Genomic DNA, 24,297 nt, shown 5'->3' with positions numbered 1-24,297 from the left:
GGGGTTTCTTTCCATGAAAGATGCATGTTTCCTTATGCGTTCATTCATATTGTGAGCTAAATAACCACGTTGCACATAAAATTGAGAATTCTTTTCCACCAAGAGCTGTTGTAGATACACATTTAGCTTAGAATATAAGCAAAAGTCTAATTTTTAAAGGAAACAATCGATTACAAAAGCATTTCAAAGTGAAAATCCACCAATTTACACAAGCTATCAGCAAGTGGGGCCGGAGGCGGGACTTTAACGTCGTCTCGTGTGACGTCGCAGGCTGTGATTGGTTCCTAGGGCATCAGCGAACGTCGCGCTGGCCCTTTAAAAGCGGTGTGAGCGCGTTCCCACAGCGGAGTTGAATCCGGAGTCACTTCACTGTTGTTGTTGAGGATCCCGCATCAGAAACCGCAAACATGGTCGAGAAGTTTGTTGGCACATGGAAGATGATTTCCAGCGAGAACTTTGACGACTACATGAAGGCGCTCGGTAGGAGCTGTGTTTAAGTTAGATCTAAATGGTCTTTGCTGAGCTTTGTGTTTTAGTGAACCTGCAGCTTTGGATTTCTGCTTAATAACAACTAATACTACTTTAACTAAAAGAGCAATGGTAACTTTAATTCGTGCACCTGTCAGCTGATTACATGTGATGCGTTTACGTGTTCCCGCTCTGCAGGTGTGGGGTTTGCAACCCGGCAGGTGGGGAACCGCACCAAGCCCAACTTGATAGTGACCGTGGACGAGCAGGGGATTGTATGCATGAAGTCTCAGAGCACCTTCAAAACCACTGAAATCAAGTTCAAGCTCAACGAGCCGTTTGACGAGACGACCGCCGACGACAGGAAGACGAGGGTTCGTGTGGTCCGACGAGCAGAGAACCGGGTCCCAGCCTGAGTGTTTAGTGCAGGAGTTAACGGGTTGTCTCTGTTCTGTGCCCGCAGACCGTGGTGACTCTGGAGAACGGCAAACTGGTGCAGACACAGAGCTGGGATGGCAAAGAAACGAATATCGAGAGGGAGATCACAGAGGGGAAACTGGTTGCGGTGAGGATTCATCATTCACTTAAAATAAACTGGTCGTGGCTCCCTGCACAGTAGCTTCTGTTAAATGTTAAACTGGTTCAACCTCAGTTTTTTCACAAGCTGTCTTTTTTTTTTTCTGATGAGCTGCAAAAGTAAGGAAAAAAATCCTTGCATTTATCTGCAGAGCACCTAGTACAAGAAATCCTACTTTACTAGAAGGGGACACTGGGTAAAAGGAATGCAAAGTACCATTTATGTACTGAACAACTCTTTAAATTGACTCATTAAGCAGGACTATAAGAGAACAGCGTTTATTTGCTGTATATGCTTCCTAAAACCAAAAAAATCTGCAGCAATCCTTCATCTTCCAGCTGCACGTCTTCTCATCTCTCTCTCCCTTTTTTCCCACAGAAATGCATCATGGGAGACGTGATCGCAGTGAGGACGTACGTGAAGGAGGCATGATGTGGTCCCCTCGGCACACTCGTTGGCTACATTGCTGGATGACGGGCTCAGTTCAATGAGCGTAATCTCAAACCAAAGTGACGGCGTGTTCTGCTCTTTCTTTATTGTGTTGCCCAGTTTTCTGTGCATTTGTTCTTCACCATGACATTTGGTTTTCATTTGGAATTGTTGTGGTGATTTGAATAAAAATGAGTGGGGAAGGCGAAAAAAAACTGTCAAATGTTGTCTTGGAGTTCATTTGTTGATGCTGGTTATCTGCTGTCCGAGTTGTGCAAGATCCACAAATGGTCCATGGACCATTTGAAGAGCGTTCCTGTAATTAGACCCTGCCGAGGAATGTTGTACAAAACATTGTAATGGAAACCTAATGCCTTATCTGACTTCCTGACTACAGTGGCTTATTCTTAAGGGAATAGTGTTGGAATATTTTTAGAATTATTTCACAGGCAAACCATATTGGCGTATACGGTTTTATTTCTTTTCTCAAAATGTGGGAGGGTCCTGGCACAGCGACCACTCAAAGGTCAAAAGGCAGTCACCCATCCTGATGTGTGTTGGCAGGTCCTGCCTGAGGAATGTGGCTACTTAGAAACATTAAGAGCATCATGCAGAGAGGTCAGTCAGGAAATGTACTGCCCCCACTCTTCCCTTTTGGAAGGTTGAACAATTCCCATTACACATGTGCTGGAAGCTGTATGTACAGGGAGAAACCCAAAGCATTATGGAGCGTCCCCACCCTTTGGCTGCTGGTCAAGCGTTTCTGTGTGCAGGGGAGGGATTGTTCCAGAGGCAGTGGCCACTTTCCCAGGATGGGAAAGGGGAACGATAGCACTGATTGGCCCTAATGGTCAAAACAGCTGAAACAGGTGGAACTGTGGGCCAACAATTCAGTTCCCTTCTGGTCAGACAATGGTTATGGCAGCAGCTGAGGATGTACAGTATCTGAACTTTTGGGTAGATGCCAAGTGTATGAGAATATCACGGTGGGTGGCTAGCATCAGAGGTTGGATTAGTGTTGACTCTGCTTGTGTTTGTCATTCTCAGATGTGTCACCTTTGTTTAGGAGCCATTTATATTGGTCATCAAGGAAATGAGAATAGTACTGTAACCTGTAAGACGGCATCATTGTGAAACTCAAAGTCGAGCAGACATTTAGGTCCACTGTCAGCTGTTGGGTATTATATTAATATTCATGAAAACAAACTGGTTTCATCAAATGACCAGAAACTAGCTGACAAACAGAAAACCTGGGACCAGACGTATCAGCATGGAAATGGTGGGTGGCCTGTGGGTTTTGTAAGGAATATAATTTTGCTGATATCTATAATGTACCTACATTTTACTCTGCCTCTCTCAGACTACTGGATCTGACCAACTGAAGATTTTAATATGACGTCTGATCCCTGTGATAGGCTGGTGACCCCGCCTCTTGCCCATGGACAGCTGGGATAGACTCCAGCACTCCCGTGACCCTTAAGAGGAAAAAACATTTAGGCCAATGAATGGGTGGATTTGAATAGTATGTATGTAATCATATAAATTACTTCTCACCAGTACAGACACTGCATGTTCAACACATGCTGTGTTTTATATACTGCCCTGACACTGCTGCAGCAGGTGAGGTCTTTTAGGCCACATCACATTTGTAGCTTGTCGAAAAATAAATAAGTCTTGATCAAATCTCTGCTTCGTCTCTCTGCAGACTGTTCAAAAATGCAGTGTACTGTAAGATATGATCATTTTCTCACAGCACCAGAGAGAAGATCACATCTGCTATGGATTGACTTACAGGTGCAGCGCTTGTGATCCACAGGCATCTCCGTCACTTTGTTTGGATAACTGCAGGGAATGAGGCAGATCTCTACTTCCCTGTTTTATCTCAGACATCCTGATTTGATGGCGCACCGTTTTTCTTAATTAAATCAAATGCAATATGGCCCTGTGATCCACTGTTGACCTTTCCTGGGTGTATCCAGTCTTGCTGCAAGACACTGCAAGACATTTGAACAGAATCACAGTCACGTTCTGCAACATAACAGGCTTTGTCATTACAGCCTATGCCTGAAGCCTCATGTACACTTAGAGATTCCCTCCGACCATCTGAAAAAACATTTTCTAGCCTAAGGCCTAACAGGATAGAAAGGGAGGTGTTCCACTGCGGAGGAAAGGTCCTGATCCTCCTCATCTGCCCACAGTCGACAGAGGCAAATGTTACATCAGCAGAGGTTCAGAGTACAAATTAGGAAACTGTTCAGGAAGGAAGCAGATAGTGAGAGGGCCGGCAGAGATTTAACTGGCAGAGATGGAGAATTAAAAAACAAAGCAACAGAAGGACCACAGGATGAGCTGGAGTTGGAAGACTCAGTATTGGATGTATGCTGTTATATCACGTAAAAGAAAGCGCAGCCAGGTGTATAAAAACACGGCACAGCTACTGTATATGACCTGAGGATGAAAGCCACTCATACGCTACAGTGGAAACTACTGATTTCCCCCGGATTGCATGCTGTTTGTTTGCATAAGTTGAGGGTGTTTGTGTGTGTGTGTGTGTTTTCGTGCCTGATAGACAAAGGTATCTTGTTGACACTGGAGTTGTTTTGTGTTAAGAAATATTGTCTTGAACTTTAGAAACTGAACTCACATCCTTCGCTTGACATCTGGAAAGCTCCACTTGAGTTGTAGTGTTGACACCCTTCCTCCGCTTGTCCTTAACTTAAACTGTCAAACACAAACACCTTTCATGTTTAAGTGGATCAACAGAGCTAAAGATCCACTGATATGTGGGCTATAAATTGTCATGCGAGATTTACTGTATGGCTCTTGTACTTTTACTTTATTGTTGCGCTGCCAGGTTCATTGTAAAGGGGCTTCATGTCAGTCGGCAACATATATATTCACTCATCTCTTCTTTAATGCAGGGATGCAGAAGGATGCTGAACTATGAGAAACTCTGTACAACTTCAGTCACAACAACTTGCAAAGCAGAAAACAGAGTTTGGACTTCTCTAACTAAAGGATCACAGAATACATAAATAGACAGATAAGAAATAAAATAAAAATCATATAACTAAAATCAAAATAGCTGGAATTTGAGTTATTTCTCTACGTTAATCTGTATCTGTTTGAAAGAATCACAAACACCACACTGACAGGGTGAGACAACAGCAGGAGCACGTTCAGACCGCTTGAGTTCTGCTACATCCTGATGTTGAGTCTGAAAAATGCTGGTTTCAGGGAAATGCCAGCAAACACCGAGGCGGATCAGACTATTCCATCTGCACCTACCACTCAAATCCCAGCCCTCCTCTATGTTTTGCAACTGAGGCTTTCACTCGATGGTGGGAATGGCCTTGTTCTCAACCCCCCAGCTGTACATCTCCCCGAGCCGCTGTGAAAGTCTATGACTCCACATTCCCTGCAAACACTGAACACACAGCAGCTTTAGCTTAAACCCCTCCACAGGACTTGCAGCACCTAAGCTTACCCAAGATCAGTCTCCAAGGGCAACCAAACAGCTGGGCACAACTATGTCAATGGAGGCCCGACACAGCTGTAGGGGAGGAGGGTTGCCATGCAACAGGCCTTCTATCCACTGAACCTCGCAATCCAGATATACTTACGAGTGAACTGCGGTTTCATCAACAAGTGTCCGAGTGTTATGCAAGCTGTGCCCTGTCTGGTTGAAAGCAGATTGTTCTGTTATTGCCGCACTCAGGGAGAGACATGTCTGGGATTTCAGGACCGGAATCCAGGATTGCAGCACACATTTATATTTAGTCATTATAGCAGGATAGCAACTCACCAAAATTAGCAATTTATAAGTCGTTTATTCTACATCTTCATTTTGCACACTTTGTCCCACATGCCACACAAAGTATACCCTAATGAATGTAGGACTGTTTAATAATAAATGTGAATTGCTGAAAAAACAAATCTGACATATGGGTAGCAGTTCAGAAGTCTGGAGTTATGTTGCTCCACCAGGATGTCAAAGGTCCTGGGTCAACTAAAGAATGCAGCTTGAAAGCCAAGTGGTGTAAGAGTTATAATACTTCATATGAATTAGCATTGTTGCTGGTTGGCCTATGTGTACATCTTTAGTTAACTATTCCCAATTTGAACAAGGTAAACTGTAAAGCCTGTCTACTGTCAGCACTGCAACAAGCCTCAGCCATTAAGCATTGACTCACTATGTATAAAAATAGTGCTTCAGACAATTCTCACTTTATGTAGCATGGGTGTAGAGCCGGTTCAAAACATATCTTGAGAGAGCTTCTGCACTGTATATGCGGAAGAACATTTTTGCCTTTGAGGACAATACAAATAATCACTGTTTTCAAGTCACCCCACCAGGAGTTCCTGTCAAAGTTTAGCTTAGAACAAGCCCCCTGTGAGTGATTATAGCGCAGAGGAAGGATGGGGGAAATCTTTAAAGTGAGGCTATACAAACCAGATCCTACACAATGGTTTTCCCTAGACAGCTGTAACACAAAGTGGACTTTAATGCGTATTAGCATGTGTGTCGGTTCTTTTGTTGACACATCTTTCTCTTGCACATTTTTATTCAAAACAGATAAAGAAATGTCTGGTTGGGCAATAAAATGTCAGGAAGTACTGGTGCTTTCTGCTGTGAGTACACACAACTCCTCTAAGTGTTGGGCTTATCCACTCCTCGTCCTATGACCACTCTGTGACAGGACATGTGAGCTGTAATCTGGAGGGGAAACGGTGGTAAAGGGAGTGAGCAAAGGGCTGATCTTTTAGTTCAGTGTGTGAATATGTGTGCGCATACTTTGATACCTGTCTGTCTGTCTTGAGCCAGACGGGAAATAATTTATGTACTTATAAAGCCGTGCCACTGAAGAGTTACGCTGGGAAGTTCAGGGGAGGGAGCAGATATTACAGTGTGAAGTTTGACTTTAGTTGTGTCTCAGAAGAACAATCCGCTCACTTATGCCAGACAATACAGCAGCCGGTCTGTTGCACCTCACCTGAGAATGCAAGCACAGTAAGATATGGAGGAATCTTAGCAGATAAACTCATGGAGAGGTAACAACTTGTTGTGGTTTGTCTGCACATAGACACACACACATATATACAGTGACCTTCTGATGCAGGTGGTGTGGCTGAATTGTGCTCAAAAGGTTTTTTTAAGTAGATAAAAGTCCAGAAACAAAAACTATGAACATCCTGCATGAAAAGAACGAAGATTATCCAGTTAAGCTCCTCAGCACTCCTGTGTTAGATTTCATCATTGAAAGTCTGGACCTGGCTTAGGAAACATTTATTAAATACACAATAGGTCTTCAGGAAAGTTGGCCTGATGGACACTGTGAGACGTGCTGCAGACAACAGGCACTTCCCCACAATGCACTGGAGAGATAACTGCTGCCTCTGATAGGCGGTAGGAAAACGGAAACCATTAGTCACAGAGTGACCTTTCTCCAAGCAGCTTGTAAACAAAAATTTCAGGAGCATAATCCCAAACAAGCAACACTGACCGACAGGTGAGATTTATTAAACTTGCAGGAAACTAGAAATCTTTTTATAGGTTCACTGAAACATCTGTTGCCAAAATGATAATTAATAGGGAGCTGGCACTGTCAATGCACAGACTATAAAAGCCATGTAGCAGTAAGTGTACTTCCATATCGTCAATGTATAACATACCGCTCTGGGACAAGAGTGAATGTCTTCGTTAAACGCCACTGTGTAACCATAAATCTGAGGTCTATGGGTTTACAGCTGTTTGAGTTGACGCCCTTGTGAAACTCACAGACAAAGAGCTCAGCTGCCTTCCCTGCGATGCACAGCTGCACGTTAAACAAACAAGCACCCTCTGTGGGTCAACTCTTTTGTTAGCTCTTTGTCTTGTCAGGCCCTTTTTGGTGAGATAAAAGCAGAAGGGAGAGCGAGGCATGTGACTAAAATTCAAGAACCTGACTCAAGTCTAATGAAATAGAGGAGGGTGATGGTGGAGGTTACAGTGACACAACCGGAGAGAGCTATTGCACAGATTTTAAACATTGTTAGTCATCATCGTTTGACCTATGATCGCCCAAAAAAACATCAGCAGCAGAAAAAAGTGCAAAGTCTACTGTTGTAGTCATTTGATTGTTGATATGATGATGATTGCAGGTACAGAAAAGGGGGGAAAAGGAAGGGAACACAGCATTAAAGGAAGAGGAGAGTCGCTGTTGTTACATGATAGACCTCTCGCCACAGTGTGCCAGCAGCAGGGGAAGTGTGAGTATGTGCCGAGTTGTTAGAGGTGCAGGAAGAGAATAAAGAGAATTAGGTGAGGGATAAAGCAGCGAGGAGGAAGATGATGGGGAATTTGCTTGAAGCAGAAGCCAGTGGGAGAGCCGTTGTGTTCTCACTCTCCTCTTGGGTGTTCCTGTCAGGGCTCCAGGGAAGCAGACATAATTCACTTAATTGGTTCTCACTGCTACACATATAAAACAAGGAGCAAAACCTCAGAGGGATTTTTCTCTTTGGGTCGAAGGTAGCAAGGACTTCCCTCTGCTGCCTCAGCAGAGTGGTTTTTCCTCTCAGTATTTAATTCCAGTCACATGTGTCAGCTGCTTAAAGTTGTATTTATCACCGCGACATAGTTAATTTGATCAAATAAACTCGTTTGAAAAGGTGCAAACACAAATCACAGTGTCGACTGTGTGAACCACACAGACTCTTTGATCGCTTCACGAAATCAATAATGACTCCTATTTGAGACTGTAAAGAAAGAATCACAGTAACATGCGATGTCAACATGTGTTGCTGCTCTCACTACAGTGTGTTCATCTTTGCTGGCTGATGGATTTGGACCATCATATAAACAGTCTTTGTTTAATTTTTGGTTTATTACATATATCATATGAAGGTTCCCCTCCCCACAGTATCAGGACATGCGTGACCCTTTCCCCACATTCGCTGTTGAATGCTTTGTCTCTTTTTTTAACCTGTGACCCACCAGACACAGTCAGACTGGGATAAATCACTGCATGCTAACCTTTGTGGGTACTGAGAGCGTGAGTGAGTGTGTGATCGTACAAAACTATGTGCCGTTCTGAAAAGTGCACGAACACAGATCTGCAGAAAACCTAAAATCTTGAGTTCCCACATGAACAACAGTGGAATGTTTCCCAGTGGGCTTTCTGGCAAACGTATCCGAATGATATATTTGAGGATCCAAGAGTCATCGCTTTTTGTAAAGACTTCCAAATCACTGCTGGCTAAGACCAGTGCTATGCTGTTATCTATGGACCTTTATGTAAGCTGTGGTTAAATTCTTCATACCTGTGGGAGTCTCTCATTTTAACCACTTCCAACTGTGATAGCTGGTCTGATAAAGAACGCTTCACTTCAACAATGTGATTTGACTCACTGCAGTTTGGCCATAAGGACTCTTTAATCATCCTCAGATGTTTGACAAACACAAGAAAAATAAAGCTAAGAATTGTATTTTCACTGAATCCGCATATATCATTAAAGGAATAGTTTTATGGTTTTAGGAAATGCATTTATTTACACTCTTAAATACATATAAATACCTTTAAAACTCAAAACATGACAGTAGACTCTGTGTTAATTAGAGGTGCTGGTGGGCTGAACCCAGCCGAGATAGCGGTTTCTTCCTGTTATTTCACAGAAATGTTGATCTTCTCATCTCTAAGCATGAAACTTCTTTCCAAAACATTCAACTATTCCTTTGACAGAAGATAAGTTACTTGATCAAAACCCCTTCGTCAAGATCATATCCTCCGCCTTTGTTTGCATGAAATAACCTGCAGGGAGGGAAGTCAAACAGATTCACTACTAAAGTAAACTTTTTTTTCATGCAAGGAGTTGTAAGGACTGGATCTTGGATAAAAGACTAAATAGATAATAAAACGAGTCCATGGACTGTGTTTCTGAGCAATTAAGGTTGTTTTGTGACCTTGTTCCCTTAGTGTACGTCTAGGAGCACAGTACACATCCTGTATAGACACAGCAACCGTTCACAGGAACTCTATGAGCTGTGTAACTTTTCTGCCTGTCCCACACTAAGAGGTGAGACTTTCCAAAGGCCACAGACAAAAGACGAGTCCGTTGAACAAAGGTACTTACAGGGTTTGTGTTTTATAAGGGAACTGATGCTGTCAGACACCACTTATACTGTTTTACAAAATGTTCATATGCAATGTTCACTGTACTATTAACCTGTTGTGGTGACTCATAAATGTAAAGGTGGATTAGATCTCAGTCCACAAGTTGCACAGTGTGTGTGAGCTCTGTTGATGTGGCAGTATGCTCATTATTTGCTCAAGATACCCTTATCTCTCTGAGATTTACCCACTACTCTAAACGTCTATTGTATTTCACTACATCAAATCAGTGATGAAGTCCTTGTTTAAAACGATAAAGGCAGTCAGCTGGTGGAGGTTGCTCCACAGCAGTAATCCCACCAGTTTTTCTACGGGGGAGGGTGGGGTGTGGGGGTCAACGTTTGCCGGACGCAGCTTTTATTTGGGCCCGATTACTTTTGGGCACTGTCATCGTATGGCCTCTGTCGACAGGGATAACACTCATTGCGGTCGGATTGGCGTCCGCCTCACTGGCTCCATTCAGTAGGCCAGGCACAATCATTTAGAACTGGCAGACCTAACACCTAACCCCCAGAGCCGGGCCAGCCCAGTCAGCAAATACAACCCCTCCTCACCCGTTTACTCAGACCGGAATGGGCGGAAATTGAGAGAAAGGGGGGAGACAAAGAAAAAGAAAGAGGGGAGTAAGATCAGAGATGGAACAGAAGTAAAAGATGGAGATATCATGTGTGTGTGTGACAGAGAGGGAGGAAGAGATGAAACTTAGTTTATCACCAGCCAGCAGGTCTTTTGGATCCAAGCCATCTCTGCAGAAGCTTTATCGGACTATTGGGTTTTTGACCCTGTTGGCCTCTGGGGCAGACTAAGTATTTATCACTGGACTCTGGATGTTTGGGATTCCTAAATGTGGCCGCAGGCTGAAGGTCATACCTCCCACCCCTGGGATGTGCATCAAAAAGTCAGTCTGGACAGTGCAGGGCCTCAATTTATATTCAAGTGCACAATTAAACCTACGAGTGACACAGTTAAAAATACCCTTACAGTATATTTACATTTGTCTTCCATGGTTTGTATAATCATACAACATAATGTGACAACAAATATATCCTCTTAGTACAAATATACTCTGTGGAGAGAGACGATGGTTTTAGGTGACGTGTTATGACTGTGGATCCACAGGCCTCTGCTGCACTCTAGTGGCTAAAGGTTGTGTTCTCACAGTACCATGAGGAAGGATAGAGCTTCATGTTGTAATTTATTATTTACCTGCTTGTCACAGAAATGGGAACCTGGGGGGAAGTCTTCGCTATAATAAACATAAAACTTACTTTAGAAAAAGTAAAGGTAGCCTCATTAGTCCCTAGTCACACTGGAAGAGTGGGGTAAATTTTAACTATGTATAAACTGTAAGTACTTGTACTTCAACTGTTAAAGTAATACAAAATAACAACATTATCATACAGTGATAGCACTAAATTATATTTGAGAAGACAGATGCTGGTCACTATGGACTCAATATGTTGAACTACTACCTGTGTAAACACTACTGTGATATAAAATACACTGAATGATCCTTTAAATGGGTTATACCATTACTGGTAAAAGGGAGGTGGAGCGGGTTTTAGATTTCCACAACATGAGATGGTTTTCTAAAATCTGCTGCACAGAAAAATAGTTTTCTTTTTAACAGTAACGTAAATATAATAATGTCACTTGTATTACGTGATTCTTATACAATGACACCGATCAGAGTTAGGGTCAGGGGGCGACGGACACCCCCATATGTCCACACACACTCTGCGCGCACAGCTCCTGTGTTTGCGACCAGCTGACGACTAATGAACCGAGCGGCTGCAGGAAAACGCTTCAAGGTAAAAAAAAATACGTCTGTAAAGATTCTCCAGACACTTGAGACGAGCATTTGAAGTGGGCCAGACATGTTTCCCACTACAGCAAGTGACAAGGCTCCGGAAAGTGACGCAAAACAGCCGCAAACCACTGCAACAACGGAGTATTGCGCAAAGTTGCAGCAGTGGATGTGGCAGCACTACTACTGCGGGTTGGCCAGCTGGCAGAGCTGGGCGGCTCTGGCAGCCTTCCCCTTCCCACCTCCGTGCACTTTCTCCCCGCCGGGGTCAAGTGCTCAGACCCCGGGTGCACCTGCCTCGACCTCCGATGGTGGACAGCAGGGCGTCGACGCACGAAACCGGTACAGCTACCCTCATCCCTTCAGTTTCCCGGCATCCTCCTCTCCTTCTGGGGGTGCTCAGACCGAGCAGGGCGCAGCAGGGTCCCCGATACCAGCTCAGCAGCAGGATGGGAATCAACCACACGCAGGTAAGGATCAGTTTGCTGCTCGTCTCTATTTGTGTTTGAACCTGCTGCCATGTGTGGATTAGGGTAAGCCAGGTGTACAGGGACGCAGGCTTAACCCTGCTGCAACAAGCTTATATACCTAAAGTTATTCCAAGGCTACTGTCAGTAACTTTCAGCAAACATGCAGCACAGCAGCTTGTGAGTAATTTAAAGTAATTTATTGAGGAGGTTGAGTAACTAATGTAGAAATGTGTCCTGTTAGGATAATAATGATTCTCCGTCCACTTTTCATTTGCATCATAGGTCAAGAGTACACCATCCCCTCTCCTCTCCAGAGGTTCCTCGCAGAGACAGTGGACTTCTTTATCCTGTTCTGTGTGAAGGCCACCATTGTGCTGTGGATCATGCATCTCAGCGGGATGACGTGAGTAAAGCTTCTCATGAGTTTTCAGCAAAACAGCGGCGGTAAATGCTGACAAAGCAAAAACAAGAAAACTTAAACTTAAACTCCAGTGCTTCCCTGCCCATTGTGGCTTTTATGGCAAGTTCTGTGGTCGTACCACTGATCCATTCTCACACAGACTCCGTGTCTCTCCTCTGTAAAGGGACATTGCCAAATTTATCACCCATTTCGTTGTGGAGGAGATAGATGAGAACACGTCCATGGAGGATCTGCAGAAGATGATGGCTGTCGCTCTGGTCTACAGGGTGCTCGTCTGTGTCTATGAGGTGAGTCTATTAATATTTAACACTTCACACATAATGGCAAGGCTAAGGGATGTTGACCATATTTAATTTCCCACGGGGGTATTAACGACATTTAGTGATATTTTCTGTTGGTGACGACTGAAAATCTGTTGGAAGATTAACTCTGTAACGAGTGTCTTCTCATTTTAATGCTGCTTTACACTGTCTTTATACCACGTTCTCTGTTTAATAAGATGTCAGGCTGAGTCAGAGTCCTTCTAAAACAAGGCATTGTTTCCCACAGAGGACACTGATGCAATGTTGTATTCACAGTTGCCAGAGATTAAGTCATGTATCAGGTCTCTAGTTCGACAGAGGCTTGTTTTCCCAGATGGGAACCAGCACTGGGACATTCAGGCACCTCTGCTCAAAGTGATGCCATCTGGCATGTGTCCTTCCATGTTTTTACCCTGTATAAATTATTAATACATTCTGCCTGTCATTGTTGTATAATAGAACAATATATTGAATTTTTAAATTTAATCTTCAAAACACACACATTGAGCATTGATGGGAGTCAGCACGTATTTGCAGCAGTGGGAATCACACACTGATCAACAATAACTGAACTCACATATTTCTGACTTTGGTTATTTCTTATCCCAACAGACCATCTGTATCTGGGGAGCTGGTGGTGCGACACCGGGGAAGTTCCTTCTTGGCCTGCGGGTGGTAAAATGCGACACAGCTACTTTGGTTCGACCCAACCGAGTCCTTGTGGTACCAGCATCTAATGTCTCCCTCTCTGCGTAAGTAATTGAACTGCGCAGCCAGTCAGTGTTGACCAATGTTGATATGAATGAAAAACCAATTAGCCTACTTGTATCTTTGAAACACAAACCCGCCCATCACTAGTCTCTAGTACCTGTAGAATATGTACGATATGTGGAACTTTTCAAGTTCTCATTTAATCTTGTCTCCAATGTCTTAACCTTCGCAGCTCTACAGTGCGCGCGCTGAGTAAGAACTTCTCCATTGCCTTCCTCTTTCCCGTCTTCGTCACTGTCCTCTTCTTCCAGCACAACAGGACTGTGTATGACATTGTGGCGGGGACCATAGTTGTCCAGCGAAGAGGGGCCAGATAGCATCTCCTCTAGCAGCAGACTCTGTGACACATGGCAGCAATAATCACCGGCACATGTGCGCAGAGGATCCGAGAACTAATAGTGATGCATCAGCCTGTTTCTGGACTCACTTAAACTTGTACATGTATTGCACTTTAAAAATGGAAGCATTAAGGTTTAGACTGGTACATTGAATTTATTTATTGTAATTTGTAAATCAACAAATAAGCTGTGAGGAAATCCTCTAAAGTATAATTGTTTTTTTTGATGAATGCAGTGTATAATGTGTTTTCTTTATTTTTGCAAGACTTCAAGCTCCTAAATGTGGGAGTTGAAACCTTTGGCCTCCCCTAGTGGATAATCAAATCAAAACAAACAAAAAGGGATGCCTGCTAATTTTCACTATGATTATCAGTTGTTCATCTGCCATCAGAAGAACTTGACACACGATATAAAAACAAAGACTGACACACACACACACACACGCATGTAGGAGCTTTACCACGTTTAAACGTCAGGTTCTATATTTGTCTGTCCCTTATTTTCTTCAAGGTATATTTCATAGTGAATCAGATTGAGAGTGATTATTGTTGTGTGCCTACGAATATTTTGATAATGAAGTATTGTTGATCTCTTTCAGCCATGGTGAAAAACTTATCATCTAATGTGGTTCAAACACAAAGAAACTGTGTTTGTGAATTCTCTGTTTCTATTTTCTGTCTTCAGATTTGTAGTTCTTGTGACTCAGGGCAAATGTTTAACATAAAAAAAACTATTTTATTCTCAAATATATGTATCACTGAGCGCTACAACTGATGTCAGATTTCTGCTTTTTGCACAGTATGAAACTCTTCTGGTATTAAATACTGGAAATAATTTATTCATATGTAGGAATTCTAGTTTCCAAGTTACTTAAATTCAATTTTTGACTGCTTATGCAATTGAATTCTAAATCTGGAATTGGTTTTATACAAAGCCATATTTAAAGTAGCAGTGCTAAATTTAATGCAACTTATAGGTTGTTCATTACAGTGGTGTTTAACTGATGTGGCATACAATAGACTATTGTTATAATTATATTGTTAACAACAGAAGTTAATGTGATTTTGGTCTTTGGTCTCTGCATTGATTTGTTTCTATATCATTCATCATTTGAAACTCGTGAATTTTAACAACACCAAAACGCGGCGAGTAGCTACTGATCTGGCAAAATAGCACCAATTACCTGTAATAAAAGGTGCCATGTAAACTATTTCTTTAAAAAACATACTGGCCCAAAGGGGGTGCTGCAACATTAATGGCAGGACGTGTTTTTTAACAGCCTTGTTAGGTATAGCTCTCATGGGTAGGAAAGGAGCTGCAGGTGTGCACAGAGGAAATGTGGAAAATGCTTAATACTTGAAATTTAACAGGGAAAATGAGTGAATAAGAGGCTACAGTAGAGTACAGCCACAGTGTCCAATAAATACTGAATGAACTTAAAATAAAAAAGGCAGAGAAGGGACCAGGTCGAGGTAGTTTCAGCATCCAGAAAGTAAAAAGTGTAAAATGATGAATAGAATTGACAGAGGATTTTCAGAATACATTTAGAAATCAATTTTCTTTGTCTCGTGCCTGAGAATGTGAGCGACATTGGCACTGCATAACAGAAATACAGGATTAAAGGGATTAGTTCAGTATTTCTATTAGTTAGACCTGCAAAGAGCATCACACACACACACACACACACACACACCGGTGCGACAGGCACGTGGTATGCACCGCCACCAACCGCACCAAGACTGCATTAAGTGTCATTGAAAGACTTTTTCGTGCAGGTGTCAGACACAGATGTCTTCATTTTGAGAGACGACACCTTTTGCTTTCCACAGTTGCTACTTGTTGCCACATGAGGGCGACATTAGACAGCGCGGACCTCTCACTGTACACTATTCTGTGGCCCAGATACACAGGATAGAAATAGACTGTTGGCATTTTTTTGAACATAATGTTTATGAAATGGTAAAAAGCACAGACTGTGCTTTTGTAACTGACACACTTATATTGTAACTGAAGGCATCTGTCTTTGAAAAATGTATTGCTTGAACTACTTTCCTGTCCTTCCACCTGCCTGAGTGGCATTTCACAGTTCCTGTGCTTTGGTGTCTTGTCGGGTGTATATGAAGCATGAACCTTGAGCAGATAATGATGTGAGCACATTGTATATGCACGTTGCCGACATTCTTTTCTTTGAATCCTCCGGCAGTATTTTATTGTCATCTTTGACATCTGCAGCCTCGCTGCTGCAGCATGTTGATGATATTTTACTAGTGTGAATATAATCTTTATTATTTATTGGAAAACCCACAGTGATGTGTTTGTATAAGTGATTTTAAGTCTACTGTTGTATACTCCACTGTGGGATTGATGCCTTTTTTTTAATGACCAAGCATCAAAGTAAAACACCCGTAGTTATTTAATGAAGCAGATTACGAAGGTGAAAGTTGAGCTATCCAGAGACAATTTATTTAGCTAACATGAGCTAATGCATGACTTTAGTAACACTCGTTTTTTTGTTTTCCAGTGCCAAATTGCTGCAGAGTGGAATTTCTATGAGCTGTGTTCATGTCAGATTAGCCGGGGGCATATTTTGTCTTACGGTCCCAGTAGGAAGACACAGCGTTCATTCAGCTCTCCTCAGAGTGGTAGGTTTTTAAATAGCAACCATTAATCCTTATGAATTAGTAATCATCACCAGTCTTTTGCCAACTTTCTCACTCCAACGTGCACACAAATGAGAAAAGAAAGACACAAATCACAGACGCCATTCAAAAGACTCTTTACAAATTCTAGTATTTTAATTTTGTTCTCTTGAGCTGTTTGTGTCCCAAGTTGCCGTCACGGCTGCTGTGTTGATCAACTTGTAGCTTCCACCTCCACCTGTGTTAAAACACATGTAAAGTGCCTGAATTATGAATGTGCAACATCTTCCATAAATTTGGAGCTTGTAGAGTTTAGATACGAGGGAAAAAAGTATTAAACTCCTTAAATGGCTGCGAGGCAGTGAGAAAATTAGCTTTCTGTTGTATAATCGCTGTGCATGGAAGAAAAAAAAAAATCCAAACATTTTGTCAGCCATTGTGCATGATTTTAAAAGTTCATCACAGCATTTTGTCCCTCTGTAGCAAGTTTTTGTGCTGAGAGTCATGAGTTGCTGAGACTCTCTGCCAGGGAACTGAGAGAGGCTTAGCAATAATTGTGCCTCGAGTGGCTCTAATACAAATTTCACAGGGAGACAGAGTGAGGAGAGAAAGCAACAGAAAGTGTGAGACACAGAAAGGGATTTAAAGAGAGAGACAAAAGCCCAAGAGGAAGGAACGGTTTGGAAACGGGAGTTCAAATGAGAAAAGAGGGAGAGTGCAAAAATGGTACGAGAGAAGTGGAGGAAAAAAAAAAGGAAGAAGCGAGAGGGAGGGATGTGTGAGAGGCTGAGGGACACCATGCTTGAAAATTCTCTCTGATCTTTGAGCTGTGGGACCAGAGGCGATGGAATACCCCGAAGAACTCTATTAAAATTCAACCAGCCTCACTAAAACTCTGTTATTATACAAGAGCTGCCCCGCACCGCTCAGCGTTCTCTGTTTGCTCTCTTTAACACACACACACACACACACACACACACACACACACACACACACACACACAGTACAGGAGCACACATGCAAAAGTCAAACAGATGCATACACACCCATCCCCACACACACACATAGCTGAAGTTGTCTTTACTGTAGGACAAAGGATGTGCAGGACAGGTGATGATACTTTTAAACTTTACTTTAGTGCATACGTGTAGGTACGGTGCACTGAAGAAATCCAGAGTAATGTGTCTGTGTAGAGGGGGAGGAAGACTTTGAAAGCCAGGATGGCTGATGGGAATATAAGCAAACAGCAGAACACAAATGTTACCTCCCTTGTATAATGGATAGACCAATTTCCATTAACAGAGAGTTGTGTCTCGATGTAGACAAACCTAGGCATGACTCTGTATTGCCCAGCAGAGGGAGTTCCCTTTGAATTCACAGTCTCCTAGCTCCCCAGACCAGCCTCTTCATTGGCTTTCAAAAGCCCCAGTGGAGGAGGAGGCTCAGCCAATCCCCACGCTTCTGGGCCACAAACATCTGAAGTAGTAATAATGTGGAATGTGCTGGCTCGGCATGAGCTGTCAAGTAGAGCATGTAGTACTATACTATATTCGGATGGAAGGAGGAGACGAGAGAGGAGGAGGAGGAAGTGGTAAGCGCTCGATGACAGAGCAGTAATCTTATTGTGCACTGTGTTAGTGTGTGTGTGTGTGTGTGTGTGTACAAAGCAGTACTGTCAGCTGTTCTATTGTACGTTGCCTAACGTCTACAAATGTGCCCCACCCTCTCTCTCTGCTTCTCCCTCTTGCGAATACTCACGCATATTATTTTCTCACATGTGCCCTCTTGCAAAACAGACGTCTGAACAATTACACAAAACCTAACCTACCACTACATCTACACGGAAAGGGACAGCAATAGATTGGTGAACACACACACCCATGCACCCAAAGTAAAAAAGTCCTAATGTGTCTGAGGATTTCAACTCAATTCTATGTAGGGTAGTCTTAATCTGGACGTTTGTTATAAATTAAATATAATTTAACAGGTTACAAGTTTGACACAGATGTTTCAGACTCCAGGTCCTGTCAGCCATTAGTGACCCACCCAGGGTTGGGGTTTCTTCACCTACAACATAGCTCCCCCTGGAGGAGGTGTGCCAGCAAAAATAAACTTTGGGTTCTGCTGACATGGATTTGGTGTGGGCTAATATGTGCATTTGTGCATATAATTGTATGTGTGTTCAGTAGTTGGAAGAAAATGGTACTTAAAAAACAAAATCAAAACAGAAGAATAAAACAGGAGAAAAAATTATTATTTACTCTAATAGCACCCCAACATGTATTCATGTTCTATTCAGCAGGTATGAAAAGAAAAAAACCCATTCAAAACCACAGCAGTAAGTTTGTTTGCCCTTCAAGCAGTGAACACTTCATCAAAATGCGTCAAATCGGGCATTAAATCAGCCACTTTGGTCATATTCACTGTGCTATTCTTAGCTGCAGCAAGAAAGTAGCTGAGTTGATCATTTGGAAATCTGTGCCCTGCTTACTACACTTTGACTGCAATAAACTACTCACACAGTTGATAAGATAACAGTGATCCTGCATCGTGTTTTTATGCCTCTGCATGTGCGTGGAGAATCTGAGATATCACGTCCCAGATGGCAGAGTAACAATCTGATGGGTCATAATCTGGACTGCTGACTGACTGTGTTAATGCAGGGTCAGCTACTCGGGGTCTGCTATTAATAGAATGGCAGGCACACGCACACACGCAGTAAGTACACACTGAGATCCAGCAATCTGTCGTATCGTTGGGTTGTTTGCTTTTATTAACTGATATTGGTATTCTTAAATATTGAGTTTATTATACAGGTAGTCACACTCGTGACAGCAAGATGTTTTTAACCTTTATGCAGAAACACTGATGACACAGTATAGACATAATGTACAGTCCACACTTTGATGGTCAACGGAGCACTGGTGAAGTATCAGTCAGGTTATCACCTGTCAATAACCTTGAAATGTAGTTAATCGTAATTATTATTAGTATTAATTACTACTACTGCTACAGCTCTGCCCAGCTTTTAGTTTTATCACCTTCTTTCATGGCTACTGCTCTTAATATTCTACATGCTACCATTTTGGTTTAGTCATTTCTTGTTTGCCCTTTAGGCAGCCGCCTCTTTTCATGCATGTTCCAGGGATTTCCATCACTTTGACTCACCACGAAGGGCATCCTGTGCTCTACAGTATCAGCCAGAGTTTTGGCTTCTTATGCGCCCTCGTTTTCGTGGCACATATCATCACGTCACATCTTGCACAACAAGGAAAGTAGACTTTGCAACACTACTTTTGTTAGGTCATTTCAGAAGAAGAAGAATGATGTTGAGTGTGTGAGCGTGTGTGTTTTCACTGCAAATGCCTCAGCAAACACACTCATACTCCCATGAGGAAATGACACACTGAATTACACTCGCTCTTTGGAAAGGGCGTGAGCATACATTTGTGTCACATAATGCGGGGCGTTTGTAGGGCAAAGTTTACCCCGTGTTGTGTATTGTCTGCATTTTTTGATCAATTAAAACCTGCCGTGCGTTTTGAAGCCAGGTGCTGCTCCTTTGTTGAGGCTTGAAATACATTATGTAACTCCAGCTAGTACTGTATAGTTAAAAGACTCAGCATAATTGAAAATTCAAAGAACTCAGAAATGAAGAAGGAAGTGATCTATAAATAGAGACAAGAGGCTGTCTCTGTAGGAAAAAAGAGAGCAGACTGAAAACACTGCAGGACTTTATTTGAATCCTTTGAAAATGTCTTCACACTAATATGTAATAGTTTCTTTGTATATTAATCTACAGATGTGCTGTGTGTGTATTAGTTAATTCAATGTCCTCATCTGAAGACATGATTTGTAATTTGTTGAGTGAAATCATTCATTCAGAGCTGACACAGATTTGATTGTGACCATCCGCTGACTGAAGCGTCAGAAGGTTGGAGGGAAGCCTGTCAGGGAAATACCATTGTTGTCTAACTTGATTTAGTCTAATGTGATACACTGGTGTTGAGAATGATCTCAATATTATAGCACACGCTGACGCAGATATACATGTAATATCTAAATAATTCACCACCACAAAATGTAGCTATCGTAGTGACATTGCTTTGATTCAAACTAACCCGTGGGCGCATGCGTTTGCAACCTTGGGAAATGATCACCACATGGAGACTAAGTGGGAACATTTTCCCACATCTGCACGCCCCCATGCGCATAAGCACATAAGAACACATAATCACATACAAACATCAACGTTCTCTGTCATCCAGCATAAACAAACAGTCGGAGGACACTCAGCGACTTCATACTTGGACTCTCCCTAACTAAGAGAGCTTTTCTTCACTTACCGTACGACGATGACTAGACATGCACAGAGAGACACAGCGATAAAGGTTATTGACGTTGTTGCAGTTGTTTGTACAAGCATAATGTTATCAGGCCTCTTGCGGCCAAGCAGCTAGGGAAGCAGTGTGTTGATGAGACAGCAACTGTATTGATTCATGTTTTTTAAAAGGCCTTTGAAATCAAGTGTCTAGACGAACTGACCTGGCAGATGTTCTCGTCCAATTGCATTCAAAGAGCACAGCAGGTGGATACGTTTGGTGGAGATGGAGAATTTTCTAAGTTTGCGACGCCATCTGAGGATTTGAAAGCACACTGTCAAGCCTTATTGGCGTGCCAAAATGTTTCAACACTTGAATTGACATCAATTGACGTGACATTTAAGAAACTATGGACAGAGAGTGTTGTTGTACACACAAATTTGTGATCAAGCTGGGCTACATGAATAAAACCTGATATGATACTCACAAATGTGGGAAGTGAGGAGAACAGAAACCTGTACTGACTACAATGAATTAATTTACAATAAGAGAACCAGTCTCAAACTGGAAATTGACAAAGATTACGTGAAATCAATGAAGCTTTAACAATAATAAATGATAATATGTGCAGTCAGAAACTTTGCAGAAGGGGTTTACTACTATTATGTCCTTACAATAAAATGTACCTGAGTGCATTATTCAGTTAGCATAACACAAAGTCAGGAGACATCAGGGAAACAGTTATCCTGGCTCTGTCAGACAGCTACAGTATCTGCACCTCTTACATTACCTGTTAAAACTAAACATTTAAGCACAAAATGCAGCAGTAACTTTTCTTGAGTCATGACTGGATTCCTGGCAACTGTTTCTGTGCAGGAAATAGTCTGACACATGCCTTGTAAACAACATTTTTATATGTTGGATTTGTGGGAAATACACATTATAATGCCTTTGCTGATTAGTGTCTGAGTTACTAGTAAACAGAAACAGGTTGTTTCCCATTGTCTGCATTATTTATGCTAAGCTAAGTTTACCATACAGACGATGAGTAATGGAAATACGGATCTTTACGTCTGACAAAGATAGTGATACATATATTTCCTACACTTTTTTACTGTTCTTTGAAGCTATCTGGTAATAAAATAAGTCCTTAAAAAAGGCTGACTAAACAAAATTAAAGGTTAGGTCTTCATACTGATACTCACAAAAACTCTGAAGGCCTGGGAGTTCCTGAAGTACCACTTAAGGAAAAGATCTGCACTCTTTGGCTGATGTGAAATATCAATATAATATATTTCTCTGACAGAGGAGTAAGTCAGCAGACTTAACTTCAATGTCCAGGGGAAGAGACTCAAGGAAATCAAGGATGACTTTGAGCAAGAGGAAAGCAAAGAAAGTCGAAGCTAGAGAGAGAGAGAGAGAGCTGGCTGATGGAACTGGGGACACAGAGGTGATGGAAGTTGCTAATGATGGCGGTCAGACGATGAAGCCACAGAAACTGTATTGACTGATGACTACAATGCATCGCAATCAATACCTGTGGTAGAAGAAGACATTTGCACCTGTCTGCTGTCCTCCTGTTCCACAGGGCTGCAACCAACTGTCATTTATTTATTGATCATTTCGTATAAAATGTCCTGAAATACATACAACACACATAATAAAACTTCCCATCAGTGAGTACAGGGTGACATCTTCACCGCTGTTGTCCAAAAATCCAGTTCGGTTTATTTGATATAACACAGAGAAAACATCAAAGAAACTGCAATCCATATTATATTTGATGTTTATCCTCCATAAATTAATTAAAGTGGCTCCAAGAGGTATTTGAGGAGATTGCTAGTACTGTCACGTCTGTCACCTGGAAATCACAGCCCCTGGCCAAGAAGTGATCCTGCACATAAGGGGTAAAACTACACTTCTAAAAACACCTTTTAAAGTTTTAACAAATTACATATAATGTGTGAACTTATGACCTTTACATTCTCAGTCTTTGTGCTAAGGTGAGCTAACAGGTTGCTGTAGCTCCATATCAAGAGTTCCTAGATCCTAATTACGTGTAAATCTTCCATTGACTGCTTAATTGATTATGGACATTCATACTTTTTAGACATCTTTACAGTAGATGAGTCTCAATCTGCTTTGTGTTCCCTCATTGTTTCACCTCTGTCTCCTCACACGTCAGCTCCTGTCTCTGTTCCTCAAACCCTGACTGTCACACACACACACACACACACACACGCACACAAAAGGAGAATCACACAGACAGGGCGTGAGGCGAGTGCTACAGATTTGTCGACCGCTTTTTTTTTTCAACCTCATCTATTATCCAGCTGACTCCTCGCTGACCCCAGAGTTGGTGACTGCGTACTGTCCTGATATCACTCGTCACAGTTTGTGTGCATGCATGTGTATGTGCTAAGGTGTTTGTGTGTGTGTGCTAAAGTGAGTTGGAGAGCCTATGACTGGTCAATAATTAAAGTCACTGCTTAGTAGGAAAGAAGCTCAGGCATAACAGATATTTTTTTCAGACCTTATTGAGATGGCTGTGGAACTATACTCATTTATAATACATGAGGTGCTGGTGTTTTTATTTGGGGGATAGAGGGTTGAACACAGAACACAGAGATGTCGGATTTAAGAACAGCAGTAGCTTATGCAGATAGAATTACAATAAGGGTGAAAGTTAAATTAAATACTATCACCAATATGATAGAGGGAGTATAAATAGGTAAAGCAACAATTCAGAGTCTGTATAATAAGTAGAACAACATTTTGTGTCCCTCTAATATTGCAGTTTCATCTACAAAGGCAGCAGTTTAATAATAAGTTCTAGGTCCAGAACTAAGAGCCAATTATTTTTTCATACAGAGAGCGCTCAGCTGTTAGACACACACACACACACACACACACACACACACACACACACACACACACACACACACACACACACACACACACACACACACACACACTCATCTTTGCTCTGTGCCTTTTTTCCCCGTATTCGTTTTGTTCCATCAAAAGCAAAATGTAATGTCATTGCTGCTCTGCTTCACTACTCATGGCAACACTCAAATGTCAGATTTATTTGTGGTCATGCATGTACAAAAGCAGAAATGCAGCGTGCATACTTAGTGTGTTTGGACTGGGAGGAGGGATAGAGACTGGGATAATCTGAAAACACATGTACATGCATGAACAGTTTAAATCTATGTTTCTTCATTCTAATTAGACCTGGATTTCTTTTTAAAGATCACATTAAGACACACCAGATTACTTCCCAAAGTCTGCATACCCAAAACAGTGTTATTCAATTGGCTGCTGTTAATACACAGCTTAGCGAACTCTCTCTGCATCCTAATCCTCCCTGCTTCATTCTCCCTTGTCGTGGAATGGGGAAGGCGTGTGAGAACAGGTTAGCCGATAGCAAGCATTCAATGTAGGATTACACTTGGGAGGGCAACTTTAAGCCTGTGTAATTTAGCTGTTAGAGAGGTGGTGTGAAAATGATGGTATGTTAGTGACGTTGTAGCTGTTACCTACTGATGTAGATTCTGCAGATGCTGGATAGAAGTTTATAATTCATTAAAGATATTGCATCTG

General features: G+C 42.1%; 2 protein-coding genes across 2 annotated transcripts; both read left to right on the top strand.

Moving 5' to 3' along the window:
• The first annotated feature begins 331 nt into the window (after positions 1 to 331).
• Positions 332 to 1,673, top strand: fabp4a (fatty acid binding protein 4a). The gene is made up of 4 exons (XM_026346581.1): positions 332 to 480; positions 667 to 842; positions 932 to 1,033; positions 1,424 to 1,673. The coding sequence occupies exons 1-4, from the start codon at positions 408 to 410 to the stop codon at positions 1,475 to 1,477; spliced, it is 405 nt and encodes a 134-aa protein (XP_026202366.1). The 5' UTR covers positions 332 to 407; the 3' UTR covers positions 1,478 to 1,673.
• A 9,719-nt stretch (positions 1,674 to 11,392) lies between these two features.
• Positions 11,393 to 14,552, top strand: fam8a1a (family with sequence similarity 8 member A1a). The gene is made up of 5 exons (XM_026346962.1): positions 11,393 to 11,898; positions 12,181 to 12,301; positions 12,483 to 12,606; positions 13,234 to 13,373; positions 13,565 to 14,552. The coding sequence occupies exons 1-5, from the start codon at positions 11,499 to 11,501 to the stop codon at positions 13,707 to 13,709; spliced, it is 930 nt and encodes a 309-aa protein (XP_026202747.1). The 5' UTR covers positions 11,393 to 11,498; the 3' UTR covers positions 13,710 to 14,552.
• The last annotated feature ends 9,745 nt before the right edge of the window (positions 14,553 to 24,297 follow it).

The sequence above is a fragment of the Anabas testudineus genome, chromosome 11 (assembly GCF_900324465.2).
Source record: "Anabas testudineus chromosome 11, fAnaTes1.2, whole genome shotgun sequence".
NCBI classification, from domain to species: domain Eukaryota; kingdom Metazoa; phylum Chordata; class Actinopteri; order Anabantiformes; family Anabantidae; genus Anabas; species Anabas testudineus.
The sequence above is the reverse complement of the archived record's forward strand: the minus strand, read 5'-3'. Positions and strand labels throughout refer to the sequence as shown.